The following is a 21021-nucleotide window of genomic DNA, read 5'->3' on the forward strand; positions in this document are numbered from 1 at the left end:
ATAGAAACCTCTTGTTATTTGCCTTGTGATAATTAAAACTTATTGGATAAAATCTTCAATACATGCTTACATTTCCCCATAATGTTATTATGCTCTAATATCAACCATGGGCATTGTTAATTCTTCTGTATGGCCAATAACTACACACTTTAGAAGTCATCCATGAAGAGATCTGTTCTATGCATTTTTATGACTAAATGGGACAGGTTTTGCTTTTCCAGATAAAAATGTTGAGTTCTGGAAAATAATAATCTATGAAATTCTTTCCACTACCTACTCCATCTGTGTAGAAGAGACTAACAAATATGTTTCTGTCCTATGTGTGCAGCCCTGACAGAGACCTCCTGTTAATCTGACTTTAGGAGAAAAGGCCAGTGGGAACAAAACCAATGAGAAATGGATCTTCGAACATTCTATAGACAATATATTTTATTTTACTTTTCATTGAAACCAAGTGTTGTGTCATGTCTTCACACTATTGAAGTAGTTGTCACTCAATAACATAACATTTCACTTTTTAAAACATAGGAACTGACTACTTTTTATTAGTTCTTTGTAAGCTTCACACATTCTGATTGTATTCATCCTCCTCCCACAACTCTTCCCCCAATTCACACCTGTTAACTTTTTAAAGCTGTGTAAACCAGTGACTGTGAAGAAGGTAGATGTCATGAGGTGAAGGCAGTATGTGTAAGTGGTTTTCCAGTATACTAGAATGATGAGACATATATGTAACAGTTATAAGACACAGTATTCAAATTCAGTGGAACAAACCAGGCTCTGTTCTAAGTGTTCCATTCTAATCTTGAAAACTACACAGTTGTGCCAGCTAGAAATTGAAAACAGCCATGATTTAAAGATTACGAAACTGAACGAGTAAGAATAAGAAACTTGTTCTGAGTTTTACAGATGTGAGTGGGATGGCCTTTGTCAGGTGGAAGGTAGCAGCCCCAGATCCTGACATCACATGTCCCCTAGAAGAGAGTGGTAGGGTTAAGAAGACACAAGGCAAAGAACAACAGTGGAACTGTGATAGGAAGATTCGCATAAGTTGAGCCCTCTTTTTTTCCATCTTTTTGGTTTATGCTGCATCTGAGTATTAACTCCAATTACTTTGGAGTTTTGGCTTTCAAGTCATCTTTTGAGCCTTTCTGGTCATGATACACTGGCTACTTCTTTGGGAAGCCCGCCCCACCAGTCCTGGGCTTGGTGCTCCTCCTGTGTGTGTTCCTACCACTGATTTCTTCTATTCTTAATTGTGTCTCTCTGCACTAATTGGAAATGCTATGTGGCAAATGTCACTGTCCACTATGACCAGATTTGTATCTAGAAACTTCATCAAATTTAAACAAGTTCTGAATTAATAGCAAGGAAAGCAATTAAGCAAGGGAATCTGTTCAGAGCTTATTAGGCACCAGCAATGTGACAGGGAAGATGATGAGTTTGCTAAGTCTCTTAGATTAACAATGTCTATAGCAAATATTTTAGAAAAAAATCTTGTTATTCTTTTTCTTTTAAATATATTTATCTTCTCTTAAGTAAAACAGAAAGTGGTAGTAGAAATCCAATTATAACAACATAAAGAAACCAGAATTTGTACTTTAGAAATTTCATTTGTAAATGCAATCTACAGCAAATTGTAAATAAACTTATTTTTTTTAATGAGGGGATAGGAATGTAGCTCAGTTCATGTATGCATGCCTAGCATGTAAGCCATCTTTTGTGTCTAGTCCCAACACCATGTAAGCACAGCATAGTGGCACTCACCCTTAATAATCTCTGCCCTTGGGTCAGAGGCACAAAGTTATCATCAGCAAAGGAGCTACCTAAAGGCCTGCCAGTCCTATAGGAGACACTTTCCCAAGACAAGGAGCAGGAGAGTCAAATCCAGTAGCAGCATTTTAAATGTTATACCACATAATAAATATTTTCTACAATGATTACTTTTATTGAGAATAAATCACCATGTTGGAAATATAGCAATGTTTTTCTGCTCAATTAAAGAGGACACAAGCTATTTTATTTTAATATTTTAACTGACAGAGCAATGAGATAGGTATATTTAAACGTACAATTTGGAGACTGTGGGCACAGTGCTTGAAATGACTCAGCATAGATGATGGCCTTCTCATTGGTTAAGGATGGAAGTGATACTTTTCATTACCTGGCAAGAACCAGGATAACATAACTGGCATTATGGTATGGCTCTAAAATACCCCTTTACAAGCTTATTTTTGGATGGCTCACGCTTCATTTTTCATGGCACTATTTTGAAGGTTATGATGCTTTTAGGTAGTGGGTCCACCTAATGTAATAGGTCACTAGAAACTTGCCTTTGAAAATTGTACCCATCTTTGGTTCTTGACTTCTCTGCTTCATGGTCCTTGCTGTATGAACACTTGAGTCTACAAGCTCCCACAACCACACAGCCACTCTTCCATGCTTCCCATACCATGATGGGCTGAATTCCAGATAGATAAATATTCCACAATGTTTTATGAGTTTGGGGAGTCTCTTGGACAACAACTCATGCAGTTTGGGGAATGCTCTTGAGATCACAACCCTAGCCAATGAATACATCACATGATTATCAAATACCAAATGACCATCCTGAGAACATGTATAGACCAGGAAACACACACACATACACACACTCACATGAACACACACACACACATTCATAACAACAATTAAAGAAAAAAAAGTTCATGAATTTGAAAGAGAGTGAAGGTAGAGGTGTATCAGAAGAATTGAAGGAATGAAAGGGAAGAGGAAATAATGTAATCATAGTCTCAAAAAAATTAAAAAGGCCTCTTTGGTATTTATTCTACTGAAGTTCCCAATACCAAATCTTTTACACATTAGTATTATGAGCAGGACCAGTACTAACCTGGGAAAGATAGATGGCCTACCCAAATCAAAGTCTCCCTACAGCCTTATTAATATATTGCTCAAAACAAATGTTATTACTGCCTTTTTACTGATGCAAAATTTGAATCACAGAGAACCTATATAGCTGATTTAATAACATCCAGGTTTGAATCCAGGTCACCAGGCTCTGTGAAGTGCATATTTTCTTGTTCCTTATCCCCATCAGCATCTCTCCTGCCTGTGAGGACAACAGGCGGTGGTGTGGTGGTGGCGTAATGACAGACCTACTCCAGTGGCCTTCTGTTTCATGACGCGGCATTCTGTATTACACTCACCACTCTAGGATATTCACTCCAAGAAAAAAAAAAAAAAGAATCCCACTGACTCATGTGCTTGTGTTTCTTTTCTCTTTTTATTTAATTTTAATTATATGGACATGTGTAGGTCAGTGTGTACCTCCTCACTGAGACCAAAGGAGGGAGTCCATCCAGTCCACTGGAGCCTGAGCTATACACAATTGTGAGCCATCCAATGTGGGTGCTGGGAACCAAACTCAAGTCTTCTGGAAAAGCCGTTGCACTGTCTCCCCAGCCCCATGCCTTCATTTGCTGATTATGTAATTTTCATTTGGAAAATTCTTTCTTTACGCATCTTTATTGTCAAGATTATTCTGTAAGACCCAGGTGAAATTGTACTTCTGCTAAAGCATTATACTGAGTTCATGTATGAATGTGTTCAGGTATGTATATATTAGTTAGTATATAACCCTATGATGACTTCATGGATCCCATCACAGCTTGATACATATGCTCCTCTCCTTTCTTTGAAAGGAGAAAGTTGTCCAGGCACTCAGATGTTGCCAACCCTACATACAGTGCCTTAACAAACATTTGCTGCAAGGAATTTACCCAACAGTTTAGGTCAGAAATGATAAGGTCAGAAACTGATGCTCTGCAATGGAAAAGCAGAAAAGATAATGGTGGGCAGTGATGAACTCAACTGTTCAGCATCACTTTTTGTGTTCCATGGAGGAAGAGGTGGGAGGTGTACTGAGTATGATAGGGTAGGAATTTGTCTACTGATAGTCAAAATGCTAGAGGAAATCTAGACAGTGGCAGTGGCTGAAGTTTCTGTCTGAGGTAAGAAACTCTATCCCTATTGGAGATCAACTTCCTAATTATAAAATTGAAATTTAGCTACTTAATTTGACACATTGCTATGAGAGTTAAGGCAATACATATATGGATGGAGAAGCCTGAAAAATCTTACTAACATAAAAATACTAAGTTTGTATAAGTATTAATTACTGGAAAGTGTGGGTTCTTAATGCATGGGTATATGATAATATACAGAAAAGTATGGATTAATTATTACACATGTGGTTGGAAATCTTCCTTATATAGTAGTTATCTGTGTAAATGTAGGCAAATTAAAAACAACAAGAGCCTCTATGGTTTATTTTTCTGAAGGGGACTGAGTTTCAAAAAGATAAAATTAATAAATTCATGTGAAGTCATTAAGAAGTCATACACTAAGTATTCAACATATATCAGTTATAAAGTTAAACTGAGCATATTGGGAGGTATTAATGGTCAAATATATAAAATAGTTATTTGTAAGTCTTCTGTCACATGGAGAACAAAAATATTAGCCATAATAAATAGATATATGAAGGTATTTGAAATGATAGTTTTATCTGTAGTATGAAAATATGTAACATGTTGACTTTTTCCTTTTGCTACAGCAATAACTTATCAGAGTAAATTGTCTACAGAGCCCAAGATAAGGCAGATGTAACCTTTCTTTCTAAATTTGCATTGAGTTCATGTTTTATCAGAAGGTAATTAGTACATAATTCTAGAATGGCTGATCATGAATGAGAAAAAAAGTAAATGTGGGTCTGTTTGCTCACGAATCTCAGCAAAGACATGTTACATACATACCACCCTTCAGTTCTTCAGTTTCTCTGAGATATTATGTTATCACTTCCAGCTATAATTAATCTCCAGGTACATCTAAAAACACAACACTGTATATTTAACAAAGAACATTAAAATAAAGTGTATAGTCTAGACTTTAAGGATTAATTTGACATTAGAATTAAAGATTGATTAACCATGCATAGTAGAAACATCTGCTTAAACCTCACATCACAAAAAGAAATATACATTTGCTGACAAGTAGAAATGAATATCAAACAAAAATGATGGAATATATAAAATAAAATAAAATTTTGAATAAAATTTAGCTCCTATTTTTGCATTTTGTTTTATTCTACTTTGTAATAACATAAATACTAGATATGCAGCATACCTAGAAAGTATGAAAAAGGAAAGTGTATTATAGACTATCCAGGGAGACACTACTGTTAAATTTGATATAATTTATAGCTTTTATTAGACAAATTACACCTCAAATGATACATTTATTTTCAATAAAATTCCCTGAGAGAAAAATGACTTCATAAGGGGACATCATCTGTCTCAGCCTTGATTAACTTATAATCAGCAAAAGTAATGAGCATACAAGCAGTGGAGTTTTGGGACAGTTAACTCGGCCACAGAGAATTTACAAACTCCTGCAAGATCACAGCTAATTTAGAAGTACAGTGATGACACCATCCTGTTTAGTTTAACTGGAGCCAGGTGAAAAATAGGTTTGAGAAAAATGAAAAATGAATTTGGTGGGGACCCTGGGTAGAAATATGATTCCACCATTCTTCACAGTAACAGCAGCTATTCAGATATTCTAAGGTGACTTTCATCTCTCAGATGGATAAGCTAGCACTGGTTACCATGGTGAACTGACGATTACTGGAATGTAATGAGCACAACTTCACTTCAAACATTTCTGTGTGTGTGTGTGTGCGTGTGTGTGTGTGTGTGTGTGTGTGTGTGTGTGTGTGATATTTTAAAGAAAACTAGAGCAGACAACTAGTGGTATGTCTATTGCTTTTTTGCATTTATATTTCTTTGTTTTTATTGTGTGTATGTACTTGTGTGAGCACATGCATACACAAGTAGAAGTATGAGAATAAATTTTCGGAGGTGTTTCCTCTTTTAATTGTGGGTTCTGGGGATGAAACAGTCTCTAGGCTTGGTGGCAATCTACGTTAACCATCAATCCACCATGTCGGCTGGACTCTGTGCCTACACTTCTGAACTCAATCACATAAAAGATTAAGATTGTAAAACAAGCTCTGAAGTTCAGGGCATAAAATCTTATACAGGATTGGCTTGGATGATAGCTGAACAGTTAAAGCACTTTTGATGCAAACAGCAAGTGTGAGGACTAGCGCTCAAACCCAGAGAAGCCATGTGAATGCTAGGCTGCATGGTCTTTAAGCCTGGCCACCTGTTATTTTAGTGCTCAGATGGTAGACATGAACCTCCCAGATGATCGAGCTAACTTATCCATATCAGTGAATTCTGTATTTTATTGTGGGGCTTTGCCTCTGTTAATAATGTGAAGACTGATGTCAGAAGACTCCTGACATCAATATCAAATCTCCATACACAAGCACATGTGTGTGGACATGCATACACACAACCACAAGTCCACACATACGCATGAAAATTAACGACAAAAACAGCATATGAAACATTTCTATATGAGAAAAAAATCATTTTAATTGATACATGAGGTAGGCTGCTTGTTCCCAAGACAGATGAATGGAATAAACCAAGTTGTTCTCTCATTGTATCTTCAATGATGTCTCTTAACAATAACAATGAAAAGGTAGAAGGAAAGGGGGAAGAGGAACGTGTCTAAATCAGATGTATGGATGTGCTGAGAGCATTTTCTTGAGGTCTTAGAGTTACGAGAGAGTAACTAGAAACAGCAATGTTTGTCCAGTCCGAATTCTGTAAAAATAGAAGTTTTTGTCTGTTCTGTTCACTGAAAATGCCCAGAGTTCTGAAATCACCTGGCTTATGTTTGGCAAATCTCAGCTGCGGCACTCTTTCTGGAACAGTGTTGTAAGGATTGCTAAGCAGTTGGATTTTTTCGGATGCCCAGTCTCAGCATTTGATTTCCTATATTCGTAAGTTAAATGAGTGTTTCCAGATGGCATTTACAAGTTGTACACGTTTTCTCCAAGATACAGACAAGGGCAGACGTCACCTCCTTGTCACCTCCCACATGACGTCTCAGGGTAGTAGAGCTGCTGGAGGTGGCGTGGCCTCACTGTTACTTCCTTTTGCCAGCATGGCTGCGGGAATTTCGTCCGCGTTATTCAGGCCTTCAACCGTACTCACCTGTACGTCTGTGGCAGCGGAGCCTTCAGCCCAGTGTGCACGTACTTGAACAGGGGAAGGAGATCCGAGGTGAGTCCGACCGGTTCTCTTTGTCCATTCGGGTGCTAGTGTCTGAAATTTGATGGTATTTTAGGGTTACAAACTTGGGAATGTAATAACTGTAAAATATTTTCATGTTTTTATAAACACATGAATTTATTTCATTTTGATTTTGTCTGCCAAGGCTAGCTAAATTACACTTTTTTCACTTTCAAATTAAACATATGTTTACTTGTTTCTAAACATACAAGTTATAAAATGAAGGAAAACTGCAAATTTATAATTATATTAAATGTAAAGCACTAAAGTACAGAAATACTATGTTTACACTTACTTTCATAAATATGTATTTATTCTTACTTAGGTTTTAATTTCAATACACTGTATATACTTTAAGATGTGTTTAAGCAGGATATGAAATATTTTGTTGAAAAACAACTTTATAAATTGACAAACCATGCTTTCATTTAAAACTAGCATCGCCCTATGCTAGTTCATTCTCACCGTACTCTTTTATTGCTTAAAGTGACATGAGTTGTTGTGGTATGGTATCTGCCAAGCACTAGTCAAACACTCAGCTACTCTACAGTCAAACATGAGGAGGGCTGGGTTGTAAATGTGATATCAAAGACTGCCCTGTATCCCAGGAAAGCTGCTGATGCTCGTGCCGTGCCGAAAACCCAAGAAGCCTTCCCTGTTTTTCTTTCTTTCGATCACCTGCATCATTTCACCTAATATGGTTGTTTTAGAAACTGAATTATTTGAAACTACTTTTAGTTCATTATTTAACTTAAATTTAGAAAGCCCAGTTCGCCATGTCTTAATTAGCTTTTAAAGCTCAGAATTATGGGGAAAACCCATAAATACCGATATTAATGTTCTTTGTAAAGTTTTCTTCAGTAAGAACCAATGTACTTTACTGCTAATATAGTTGAGCAAAGATTCCTCTGTACTACATTTTATTGAATTGCATTTTATAAATATAATTATATATATATATTTAGATGAATAAAAAACCATTAAATATTAACTAAATACTTATCATTGGCCCTCAGGTTTTTTCTTTTTTCTAAATGAGGCTCAAAATGCTGCTGAAATATTAACATTTTTAAGGGAAAGTTAGGCATTTGGGGAGAATGCCATCTGATGAACTGAGCTGAGCATTAGGACCACACACCTATGATCAACTGATTAAATAAACTCATGCTGTAGACATCTGGAATCTGCCAGACACTATCCTGAAGTCCACACCACCACTGTGCAGGTCAGCAACAGCAAGACCGATTTCAAATACCATCCCTTTCCCATTTCAGAGTTACCCACAAATTTCTCCAAACCTCAATCAGGAAGTCTTTCTAAAAATTATTCCCGTTGGAAAACTAGCATGGGCTAATTATGATCACCTTGGAAACTGTAAACACACTAGTTTCACTTCAAAAGAAGTCTTTCACAGCCATTCGGCATTCCCATTATTTCAGTCTTTTACAAAACACGTGGAAATCTTAGCAATATAATAACTCAAGTATGAAGGCATTATAATTTTTAACGTTTATCTTTGTCTTGATAATCAATCTAGGTCAAGATTTTAAACATGACATTATTTTAAGACAACCTCAGCATATAAAACATGATGTAAATGTTTCCATTCCCTTTAGTCGGAAACAAAGGATCCACTATCACGAAATGCCAGTGCAATGCAAATGTGTTGTTTTGAGAGAATACCCTACTTTTATCACTAAATTTGTACTTTGTAATGACCACAGCATTGGACTTATTGCTGACATCCCACAGCTATGCTAAGCCATAGCCTTTTCCTAAATTTAAAAGCAAATTAAATGTGAGCCAGTTGAGTTGGCATAGTTTTTAATTATTTACTTTGAGACATTATCTCATTTTAAACCACCTATCTTTATAGAAATTCATTGGTTCTAGGAGAATATTTCATGTCTGAGCATCATGCACCTTTGTGAAGCCTGACCACTCTTCCATTAATGTGTGAGTGTGGGTAAATGCACTAGGAGAGCATTGCAATACTGGTCATCTGAAAAGCAAAACTTATGAAATTGAAATCCGACCTCTTCTCTCTCTGTACTCCATCTTCTATCTGCTAACTTCTGTTCTGGGTAAAGCATAGAGTGGCATCAGTAAAGCACGATTCCCAGGGCTAAAGACACCATCAGGAAAAAGTGGTTGGGTAGTATTGCTGTAACCTTTGGAAAGGTTGGCAAATCTATCTGCAATTGGTCACACGGGCTGCTCCTATTTCACCTTTTGACGCAACTCCATGATGTTTAAGTCCTGATCCACCATTCATCATCAGATGCCCTTACCATTGCCTGGTCATCATTCTCATAGATGACAATGCACATTCCAGGTGTCCACATGATTCCTGTGCTTCTCAAATCCCCCAAGGTTATTCCATTCCAGCAGCCTTTCATAGCTTTGTTTTGTTGTCAGTAAATTATCTGATCAAGAGCCACCCATCTCCTGTTTCATAGGGTCCATCTTCTGTCTCTGCACTCCCTTTGATTTCCATTTTAAGAGAATTGTTCCTTTACCTTAAAGTTATGTTAGTTCTGTAAATTTTCATGCTTCTCTTGCTATTCAGATGATTAGCTTTTCCTAACAGCTTTCACTCCCATCTTCCAAGACTTCATTAACATTTTAAACGTAACTTTTACTTCCACACAGTGACTCACACTAATGAACGACCACATTGATGTTCAACTTTGTTTTTGTCACTGTGACTCCACGAGTAAATGGATGTCAGCAGTTGTGCACCTCCAGCATCGTTCATTCTGCTCAAGTTTGCTTTGGTTAGTCAAGACTTTTGGGTTTCAATGGGAATTTTAAATTCAATTTTCCTAATCCAGCAAAATGCATCATTGAAATTTTGATTTTTGATTTTGTTGAATTTATAGTCCATGTTCAGATATAAAGCCATTTAAACAATGTTAATTCTGCTAGTTGATGAGCACATGAGGTCTTCCCATTTTCTAGTGTCTTTGTCAAATTCTTTCCCCAGTATCCCAGACGTCATTGTAGAGGTTGTTCAACTCTAGGGTTAAGCTTATCCCTTAGGTATGTTTTATGCTTTTGTGAATAGGGTATTTCTCCTAATTTCTTTCTCAGAAGGTTGCTATTAGTGTTTAGAAATAATACTGGTGAGGACATGATGAAAATGTAGTCCTACTCACTACTGATGGGAGTGTAAACTTGCATGACCACTTTAAGAGAGCAGCATGGAGGTTTCTCACAGTGCTAAAAGTCAAGCTACTTATAACTCAGCTATTCCACTTCTGGATATATACCCACAGGACTCTATCTTAGTTTCTTTTCTGTTGCTGTGAAGGAAAAAATACCTCTACCAAAACAACTTAATAGAGAAAGGGTTCAGTTAGCTTTTAGTTCAGGTTACAGTCCATTGTGGTAGGAAAATCATACCAGCAGTACCTTGAAGCAGCTAGTCAGGTTAAGTTTGAAATCAAAGGAAGAGACACAAACACTACATGTTTTATTTCACATGCAGATCATAGAGTTTAAACTTTATATGCATTGGGGGCCAATGGGTCTTGAAAATTAAAATGAATTATGAGAGGGGAAAGAGACATGGATGGTAATAGAGCACCTGAGAAAAGAAAGCAGGAGGGAAGAGAGTGCCCCATGGCTGAGGGACATGGGAACAGGTGAATGGAGTCAAAGCAGGCTTGACAAAGTATGTACTGAAGTGCCGTAATAAAACTCATTCAAAAGTTACTAAAATTGAAACTATTGAATCTAATATTGTAAAGTCGCAAGGAGAAAGGCAAAAAAGAAGAAGGAAGACTGATGATCTGGGGAAAAATAGGGCTGAGTTCTTAGGAAATTAGTTGAAGTCTTAATTCTGCTTGAAATAGATTATTAATATTTTTCACCACATGTTTCCAGTGTTGACTATAACTAGACTGTAATTAAGACCATGTAGAGAAGAGGAGGCTGAGTAACAGGGAAGTGGGCCAGTAGAGAACACCTGGTACCTATTTTCATCAATTCCTCCAGTGCCAACCCCGGCTTATCTAGGGAAATCTGTTCCTGGCTCTAGGACTGCAACCAAGATTATTAAATTTTCTTGTTTTCCTTCATCTTTATAATTATTTTCTTTGGAAAGCAGATGTGCTAGGTGTCAGGAGGCTGAATTTTGGATTCTGTTTTGAACTCCACTTAGCTCTGATTGCCTTGGTGATATACTCCATTACATCAGACTTATCTGTCAAAAACAGACTACTTTTATTTTTTTTTTTAAGTGTGACTTTTCTTCTCTATTGAGTCACAGCCATTTCTCACTGGTCTCTAAATTCTGATCATCACCAGACAAATTCTCTTATATTGTAATTGCTTTCACCATGACCATTGAGATCACAGGTCAGATGATTATCAACTAGTACCCAGACCTTTCAATACTAAGATATACTTACATGGTTTTCCCCTTCCTCGTCTCCCTGATATTCCTCCATGTCCACCTCTGCTACTACCTCTCAAATTTATGGACATCTCTTCTTTAACTATTGTTATTACATATACATATAAATGAATAAACACATATATTAAGCTTCCTGGGTCCCTTCAGTATTGTTTGCATGTACATGTTTCTAGGGCTTCCTACTTGGTATTAAATAAGCAATCAGGGGATCTCATGCCAGGGAAAAACACGTTCTCCCTCTCCCAGTAGCTGTAAATCACTTGAAGTTCTTCATTTAAGGTGAGGCCTATGAAATGTCAGTTGTTGTTGGAAATTTTCACATATTGTTAGGCAGTTTATGTTGGAGATATTTGATGGGTAAAGCTTGTCTATTATAGCAAGGAGTCACAATAACATAGCAGAGCTCCCCATCTTCTGGCCCTTATCATCTTTCTGCTCCCTCTCCTATATTATTCATTCAGGAGTTACATTGTAGGTCTATGATATATAGGTCTATACTGTAGGCCATGATCAGTTCTCTGTGTTTTGTGACTAGTTGTGACTTTCTGTAATGATCTTCTACTGCAAACAGTTGCTTCTTTGATGAGGGGTGAGCAATACACTTGTCCATGGGTATAAGGATAAGTACTTAGAATGCAGATGGGAATTATACTGGGTTAGGAAAGTAGTGGTCATGGGCTCTCCTCTAAACTAGCCATGTGTAGTTGTCTAGGCCTGATTTCCCTCATGTTAAGATGGCTAACATTGTGTCCAATTATACAGCTGTTGATTACCTCAAAGACATAAGTGCCACTATTTGACCTTTAGGGATATTCGCAACAGTGGTCATTGTTATGGTTCATAAGAATTACAACTAGGAAGGACTGATGATTGCTTTCCTCTCTTAGAAGTTTGCATGTCACTTTCTGGTACTATGAAAGCAAGTTCTTAGGGAGAAGGCTTTCTGGTCAATTAAGCATGTTGTATCTTCAACAATAAAGACTTACCTCCAACTTCTGAGAAGCAACCAGGGGCAATAGCAATGGCCTGTGTTGTTTGAGGAGTCTCTTGGAGCTTCCTGACCAATGACTCAAAAGACTGTTTCTAATGCCTCATATTGGGGCTTTTGTTAAATAGTCTAAGATTCTTTGGGGAGTATTATCACCCCAAGAGAAGTAAATTTATTTAATCTCTCTCTGTCTCCATATATATATACATAGGTTTAATAAGAACAGCCTATTTTCTTGAGTCAAGCATGTTATTTTATATATTCCTTCCTAAATCTTCCTAAAGACGTGTAAATTAATCATTTCTGGAGCAGAGTTCTGGTCATTTTATCTCTACATTAAAAGTATTAAGAGACTATATTTATTCAGGATAGTTTTCAAAAACTTTAACTTGATAATTAGAGTTCTCCATCATCTGATGTAATCCACAAAAGTGATCCTTTTTTGCCCTTGTAATTTAGTAATAGTTTGTACTAAGTTGATATATGAAAATGTCAGTATCTCTGTTTATAAAGTCACCCCTAATGCTGCTCACTGAGCACCAGTCCAGCACGACTGATCTCACTGCATCCTGATCTCAACTTGTTCCTACTTCATCTCTCTGCACGTTTCTTCTACTGAGCAGAATCTTCCAAACCAATATTTATATTTTGTTCTCTTTAGTTTCCATCCTTTCTCATTTAAATATAAATTACTCAATGCCCAAGATTTCTGTAATTTTATTTATTGTTTTCTGTAGTTTTGTTTATTGTATCATCAGTGTTTAATTAATCTTCAGGTACACAGAGATGACCATATTTTTTTAATGAACAGATAATTGAACAGATTTTTTTTTGTTTCGTTTCTTTTTTTTTTTTTTAAACAGGGTTTCTCTGTTTAGTTTTGGTGCCTATCCTGGATCTCGCTCTGTAGACCAGGCTGGCTCTACCTCCCAAGTGCTGGGATTAAAGGCGTGTTTCACCACCGCCTGGCAAACAGATGATATTTTAATATAAGTTAATATTTTAAAATTGTACAATGTGTTACACAAAAATTAAATAGTAACATAGAATTGTAGTTTTTAAAAGTCTCCTTTTAGAAACATTGTAATCATTGCATAACTATTGCATTACTGTTACTTTTCTTCCTTTGGCTAGGGTTCTACAAACACATCTAATTAAACGTATGATTTTAGATTTCCCAGTGACTTTTGATGATGTTGATTTAAAGAGAACTCATGCTTGGATCAGTTCTTAGGGCTGTAAAATGGCATAAGAGTTAGCCCTGCTGAGGTTAGAGCCTAATTTACAGATAAATTCTTCTTATATGACAACTGAATCTTAATATACATATTGGAGATACAGGAATAGAAAGTATTTATGAAGGTGTCTTGTTTTATTAAATAAGAATTATTTAAAATAAATTAGTTATAATTATATTTCGTTGTACATATTATACTGTATCATTATCATCTTATACATTTTTCTGCTACAAAGGACCAAGTTTTTATGATTGACTCTAAGTGTGAATCTGGAAAAGGACGATGCTCCTTCAACCCCAATGTGAACACTGTGTCTGTTATGATCAGTAAGTAGAAAATGAAAGGGGGGGGGGTCTAAATAATAAAGAACCCACACAGCTTATAAATCAGTTAATATAATAAAAAATCTATATAAGTGTGTACTTTCTTTCCTTTCCAAAGGATTCTAAGCCTAAAATTACCTCTCATAGTTTGTGTGGGTCACTGTCTTCTAAGGGTTAGCCATCTCTATTTGATCATTAAATAATACAGTTTCAATACTTGTAGCAATTAAATGTCAAGAAACATTATGAATTAGAAGAGCTCAGTATTTTACATCACAGTCACATCTGATCTACTGGCAAGTCTGATGGTCATTTTCTGTTTAGGGTGCTCATTGTAGGACTACGAAGAAGTCAAATGTTATCTCCATGTTGTTTTGGTGCCTGTCCTAGAATTCACTCTGTAGACCAGGCTGGCCTCGAACTCACACAGATCTGCCTGCCTCTGCCTCCCGAGTGCTGGGATTAAAGGTGTGCGCCACCAGCACCTTTGGCTTCCCGAAGCTATCTTTTAAAGAACTTCTCACAGAGTTCTTGAAGCTTTTTGAATGTGTGGTAGTACAATTAGCAAAATATTTTTTGGATAAAGTTAAAAGACACAAATTTCTATTTCCGTAAAACTCTACAAAGAAATCTTGAAAACACTCTCTCTTAAAATTTTTCCCAAAGTGTTATTATTTAAGAATTTATTACTTATCCAAAATGAAGCAGGAATTTTCCTACATGCTATTAGAAACACTCAGAATATGGAGCAATAAATGAAATCAGTTTGACATGCAGGCTTTTGTAAGGTTTAAGCTATAATTGATTGTATGGTGTGCAATAGCGTTAAAAAGCTATAAGCCAACTTAAGTATCTTACTCATCCATGCTTCTTGTAAGTATATATAATTGAGATCTATAATCATCAATGATATTGAGCAGTGAGGATTTATAATCCATGGTTTTATGACTATTGAGCCATACCAACATGTGGAATAATTATGGGTTATATTGATTTAATAACCAAATCTATGCATGTATGTACACAACAGATATTTAAACAAATGTTTAAACAGCCCAACTGTTAAAAAAATGACTCATTCTTATCTTTGTTATCACCGTCTTAAGTGTTGCCATAGATTTTGTGTCCTTCCTGCGAAGGACAAATTGGTGATAAGGTGCCTGTCATACCAGCTTTAACTGATAGGGGTCTAGTTTAGAACCTGATGAGCTCATTTTAGAAATGTTTCATCTGCAGTCTGCCCTGTCTGGAAGATATTATTATAAAGATACATAGATTTCATGGAACAGATGCACACATACAGGTTAAATATTTAAATAGGTCACTTATGACAAATTGGGCAACTTGTTTAATTTTCGACATAGTCACTTTATCTTTTACAACAGAATTACTGTGGAAAAAGTGGTTTGTGTTTATGTTATTAAGAACCTTGTAGCCCTAAATATTCAAATGTAGAGTTTGAATGATTAGTTTGCTCATCAATGTAGTTTCTGTTATCAAATAATAAGAATAATAATAGAAGTATGTCCATCCTATTAGATAAAATCTTAAATGTTTAATATATAATGAGTACTATTAGGATCATAGCTTATTTCTTATAATTTATGAATGAAAATACCAAGATTTAGTGTGTTGAATGACATCACACTAAATCAAAGTTTATTACTTTCTTGCTTGCTGAAATTAGAACCAATAGTTCTTGGATTTGGTTTTATAACTACAGAATCATCACAATCAGAGCATATTAAAATTAGTCCTTTGTAGTTTTGGTGGGCAACAGAAACTGTAACTACAAACCTCTTCTAATCATTGGGATGATGTAATAGGTTAAATCTCCTTGAACTTTAAAATAAGTTTAAAAGACATTAGAGTACCTCTGACCATGGCTCCTTTTTCATAGATGAGGAACTCTTCTCGGGAATGTACATAGATTTCATGGGAACAGATGCTGCTATTTTTCGAAGTTTAACTAAGAGAAATGCAGTCCGAACTGATCAGCACAATTCGAAATGGCTGAGTGGTAAGAATATATTTACTGCATTTCCCCCTTTGGTTTCTTTTCCATAAACTAACGTTTATTATCCATGCTGGCAATAGGTTAAAAAATAAGGTATCAGCCTTTGATGTGAGTAGTCGTAACTCTATACTCTATGTACCAAATAAATGCCCATCATTCTTATTGTAATTGTTTGATTTATTAATAATGATACAATTGCCATAGAACTAGGTATATACAAACATAGGTGGTACCCATCATGCATGCCTCCACTTGTTAAATGGTAATATATTCTGATTAAATATGGTTTTACTTCTTTCAATTGCTTTTATATTTCCATAATTCTAAATTGAAGGATTCTACCAAATTCACAACTTAAAATATAATAAACAGATCATATGCAGAAACTTTTTGTGTTTGTTTACACTAAGAATCTAACATTGTAGATAGAATACTACATATTACTTTTTAAAAAATTGACTGATGTTGCCGGGCGGTGGTGGTGCACGCCTGTAATCGCAGCACTCGGGAGGCAGAGGCAGGCAGATCTGTGTGAGTTCGAGGCCAGCCTGGTCTACAGAGCTAGTCCAGGACAGGCTCCAAAGCTACAGAGAAACCCTGTCTCGAAAAATAAAAATAAAAAATTGACTGATGGTAAATGTACGATGGTGTGATGATTTTTAATCTTTGATGTTTCAAATTCTCAAGGTCACAGGAATTCACACCCTGAAAAGAGGCTGATTTTGCTGCTAGGATCCCAGTCAGTCTCTGACTTGTGCATGGGGAGGAAGCCACAAGCACTTGCCATTCTGCCCTCAGGAAACTTGCCTAAGTTAATGACGGAGTTTAGCATGAATTACCACAATTAAGCATTTAACATATGAAAGCATTGATTGTATTTTGCTTCTTCAAATTATTCCACCAGTATATCTGGAAATAGAATATTCTAAAAAGTTGTTTTGTTCCTGAAATAAGGAAGCATCTGTGTCCACTGACTACATTTTCTCCTTGAAGCGTCTCCTCTTCATTTCATTTGCTGTATTTTAAGGGAAAACAGAGCCAGAGTTTTAATACCTCATCAACAGTGGCTGCTGCTGCTGCTGCTAATTCTCCCCCTCCCTCTCCCTCTCCTTCTTCCTCCTCCTGCCCCTCCCCCTCCCTCTCCTTCTTCCTCCTCCTGCCCCTCCCCCTCCCTCTCCTTCCTCCTCCTGCCCCTCCCCCTCCCCCTCCTTCTTCCTCCTCCTGCCCCTCCCCCTCCCTCTCCTTCCTCCTCCTGCCCCTCCCCCTCCTTCTTCCTCCTCCTGCCCCTCCCCCTCCTTCTTCCTCCTCCTGCCCCTCCCCCTCCTTCTTCCTCCTCCTGCCCCTCCCCCTCCTTCTTCCTCCTCCTGCCCCTCCCCCTCCTTCTTCCTCCTCCTGCCCCTCCCCCTCCCCCTCCTTCTTCCTCCTCCTGCCCCCCCCCCCCCTCCTTCTTCCTCCTCCTGCCCCTCCTCCTACTCCTCCTACTCCTCCTCTTTGCCTTCCTCCTCCTTCTCCCCCCTCCTTCTTCTCCCCCCTCCTCCTTCTTTCCTGCTTAAAGTTACTTCTTCTTCCTTTTACTGAACATAGATTTTGTTCATGCACTATATTCTGATTGCAGTTTGCCCTCCCCTACTCCTCCAGGTCCTTTCCACCTCCTCTCCTGTCCAAAGCCACACCCTTTCGTCTCTTTTTGTAAGAGGAACAGTAATAAAATAAAATACTGTAAGATAAAGGAAAGACGAACAGGTTGGAATAGGACAAAAAAACCAATCATGAAAAAGAGCCAAAGAAAAAGCACAAGAAACTCATATAGATGCGGACACACACAAATTCACACACACAGGAGTCCCATAAAAATATGAAACCAGAAGACATGATGTATGTGCAAAGGACCTGAAAGAGAAAACAAAAAACAAACAACTCCTTGTCTTAATATTAGGAGACAAAGACCCTCCAAAGATGCTGCTGAGTTTTTTGTTTGACCATGGATTGCTAGGCATAGGGCCTGCCCCTGAGAGTGGTTTGCTTCTCTAGTGAGACTTCCTTGAAGAAAACTAATTTTTTCATTTGCAAGTACTTATCCAATGAAGATAGCTTCTTGGTTAGGAATGGACCCCTTTTCTTATTCTGTGTCAGTCAGTTAGACTTATATACACTTGATTGCAAACACCACATTTAAAATTCATCATAAAAACAAGCATTAAATTCAATGGGAAATAACTGCTAAGATAATATTACAACTAATTCACGTGCAAAGAATTCTTACATATATTTTTTTAAATATTCTTCAGACAGACAAGCTTTGGTCTGTCACACTAGAGCTATAATTTGTTGTGTTTGATACTCTCCATGAGGTATGTTGATATACAATTACTGCTTTTGAAATTTTGCCTATGAACAGTGAATTATTCTGGAAAGGAATGCATCTGTCATCTATTTCAAAGAATGTTTTTATCCTGAGAACATAGTCTTCATATTTCTTTTGCAGAACCTATGTTTGTGGATGCACATGTGATCCCAGATGGCACTGATCCAAACGATGCTAAGGTGTATTTCTTCTTCAAAGAAAAACTGACGGACAACAATAGGAGCACAAGACAGATCCATTCCATGATGGCAAGAATATGTCCTGTAAGTGCACCGGAATTTCCAGTTAAAGTGATTCAGATTGTGAAATGTATTTTCCAGTACTGCTGTGGTTTTATCATTTACCAATGAATAAAATATAAAGCTGGGCGGTGGTGGCTCACGCCTTTAATCTCAGCACTCGGGAGGCAGAGGCAAGCGGATCTCTGGGAGTTCAAGGCCAGCCGGGTCTCCAAAGCGAGTTCCAGGAAAGGCACAAAGCTGCATAGAGAAACTCTTTCTTGAAAAACAAAACAAAACAAAAATAGAAAGAATATTTTTAGGACAGCATGCATTTCACAGTTTATGTGAGACAATTCTACTGCATTTCAGTAAAAATATTCAGGGAAATATTTTGGGTGTTCTTTTAAACACAGAACTAGTTTTGACTAATTTTACAATTCCACTTGCTGTGTTGCATTCAAACAAGTGTGAAAGTGTAAATTACCAAAGAAAACAAAATAATTCTTGTAAATAAAATACATCTGAATCTCAATAAAACATAAATATGGTGGAGCCTCATGCAATAATTAAGAAATTATTTTACCATTCTAATTTTAAAGAACAAAGTGTCAGTGTATTAGCAGTACATATAAGAACACTGAATAAAATTGATCTTGTAATCTTCTGTAGGCTCTTTGTAGACTTTTGTTGGCTTATTTGTGATAATTTTCTGTGTCAGACATATTTATTGAAGTATCCAGTGTCTATTTATCTTCAAATATTGCAAAATTCTATTGACTAGAACTCAGCTGTTTCTCAATAGTTTGGGTCAATTTAGCAAAGCCAGGAGGAAAGAAAAGGTTCTTGAACACAGAGGAGGACAAAAGTCTTCAGTAGACTCTACAGAAGAACAAAATGCCAAGCCCTGTGCATTGTCTGGGAAAAATGTATGTAATAAACCATCCACTCAGAAATACCAAATATTAACGTGGAAATGTTTAGTTTGAGATAAAATAGAACTATCTGGAGCCTTCTAATGTGGGATATACCCACTTTGCTGGACACAGTGAGCTCTGAAAGCCATAACTGTATGCAGTAAATTTCATTCACATCTAAGAGAATGAATGCTTGCCTCGGCAAGAGGAAAACAGTTATTTATTCACCACATATAAATGTTTGTTATATATTGTAAAAATTGAGCCATATACTTATATTGCCACATAGTCCATTTCTAGTTGATGTTGCACTGCAAAAGAGCAACCACAAAATACTATAGATCAGGGACTTTTTTTTTTATTGATGATAACCCTTTCTAATATTTAGATAACAATAAATTAAAAATCAAAGTTCTAGTTGAATTTTTTATACACAATTGTTTCTTTAATCATCTGAATTGTGTTTACAAAATGGTTTCAGAATGACACTGGTGGACAACGTAGTCTTGTCAACAAGTGGACCACATTCTTGAAGGCAAGACTTGTGTGCTCAGTCACAGATGAAGATGGCCCAGAGACACATTTTGATGAATTGGGTATGTGGATGTGAGAATGAGCATTGTTTCTATGGAGGACTTTATGAGCCATCATGTCCCTTAACAAAATCTCAGAAAGATGGTGTTCCATCTTGGAGGAGAATCATGAACTAACTGCTCATTGGTGTCGTTAAATATTTTAGTAATTTCTCTCATCATTGAATGAACTATTGAAATGCTAGGATATGAATGAGGGTGGTGTAGGAGTACTTCTGTAATTTATATATAGGCAATGGTATGTTTGATCCTTTATAAATGAATTTATTATATATGTATATTTGTAATATTTTGATCTAAATAAATTTAAATCTAGGTAAATAATTCAAAATATTATATAATTTTAAAAAATTCTGCTATGATATTTTGACTTAAATTAATGTATATATGAACACACATATATACATATATATTTATGTAACTATTGCATTAAATAGAATATTTAGTAGAATTTAAGAAAAAAGTGTTCAATTATAAATTGCAAGAGTTATGCTCCCAGCTTAGTTTTTCTTGGTGATTCAGACTAAGTGTTCCTCCGATGACAGGAGGCTTATGATTTCCAGATTAAATAAGGGCTAATAGTCTAGCAGGGAATAGTTTTCTGTAGTTAAAGTACTCTGTTATACATCATAATGCTGCAGTAACAGCTCCATTTAGAAACATTTTAGACAGTATCTTGGATTTAAGGCATATAATGAGGTAAAGAACACATATCTATTACAAAATACAAAAATGTA

The 21021-nt window shown here is 36.5% G+C and overlaps 1 protein-coding gene across 1 annotated transcript in view; it reads left to right on the forward strand.

Annotated features, from left to right (window-relative positions):
- Sema3c (semaphorin 3C) overlaps positions 1-21021 on the forward strand; it is a 158274-nt gene that overhangs the window by 84372 nt on the left and 52881 nt on the right. Inside the window, exons 5-9 of the mRNA XM_036182788.1 lie at positions 7077-7196; positions 14087-14177; positions 16075-16194; positions 18677-18819; positions 20173-20287. Coding sequence (XP_036038681.1) covers positions 7077-7196; positions 14087-14177; positions 16075-16194; positions 18677-18819; positions 20173-20287 — 589 coding nt within the window. The remainder of the gene's footprint in view (positions 1-7076; positions 7197-14086; positions 14178-16074; positions 16195-18676; positions 18820-20172; positions 20288-21021) is intronic.

This window comes from Onychomys torridus, chromosome 3, assembly GCF_903995425.1.
Source record: "Onychomys torridus chromosome 3, mOncTor1.1, whole genome shotgun sequence".
Lineage (NCBI taxonomy): Eukaryota > Metazoa > Chordata > Mammalia > Rodentia > Cricetidae > Onychomys > Onychomys torridus.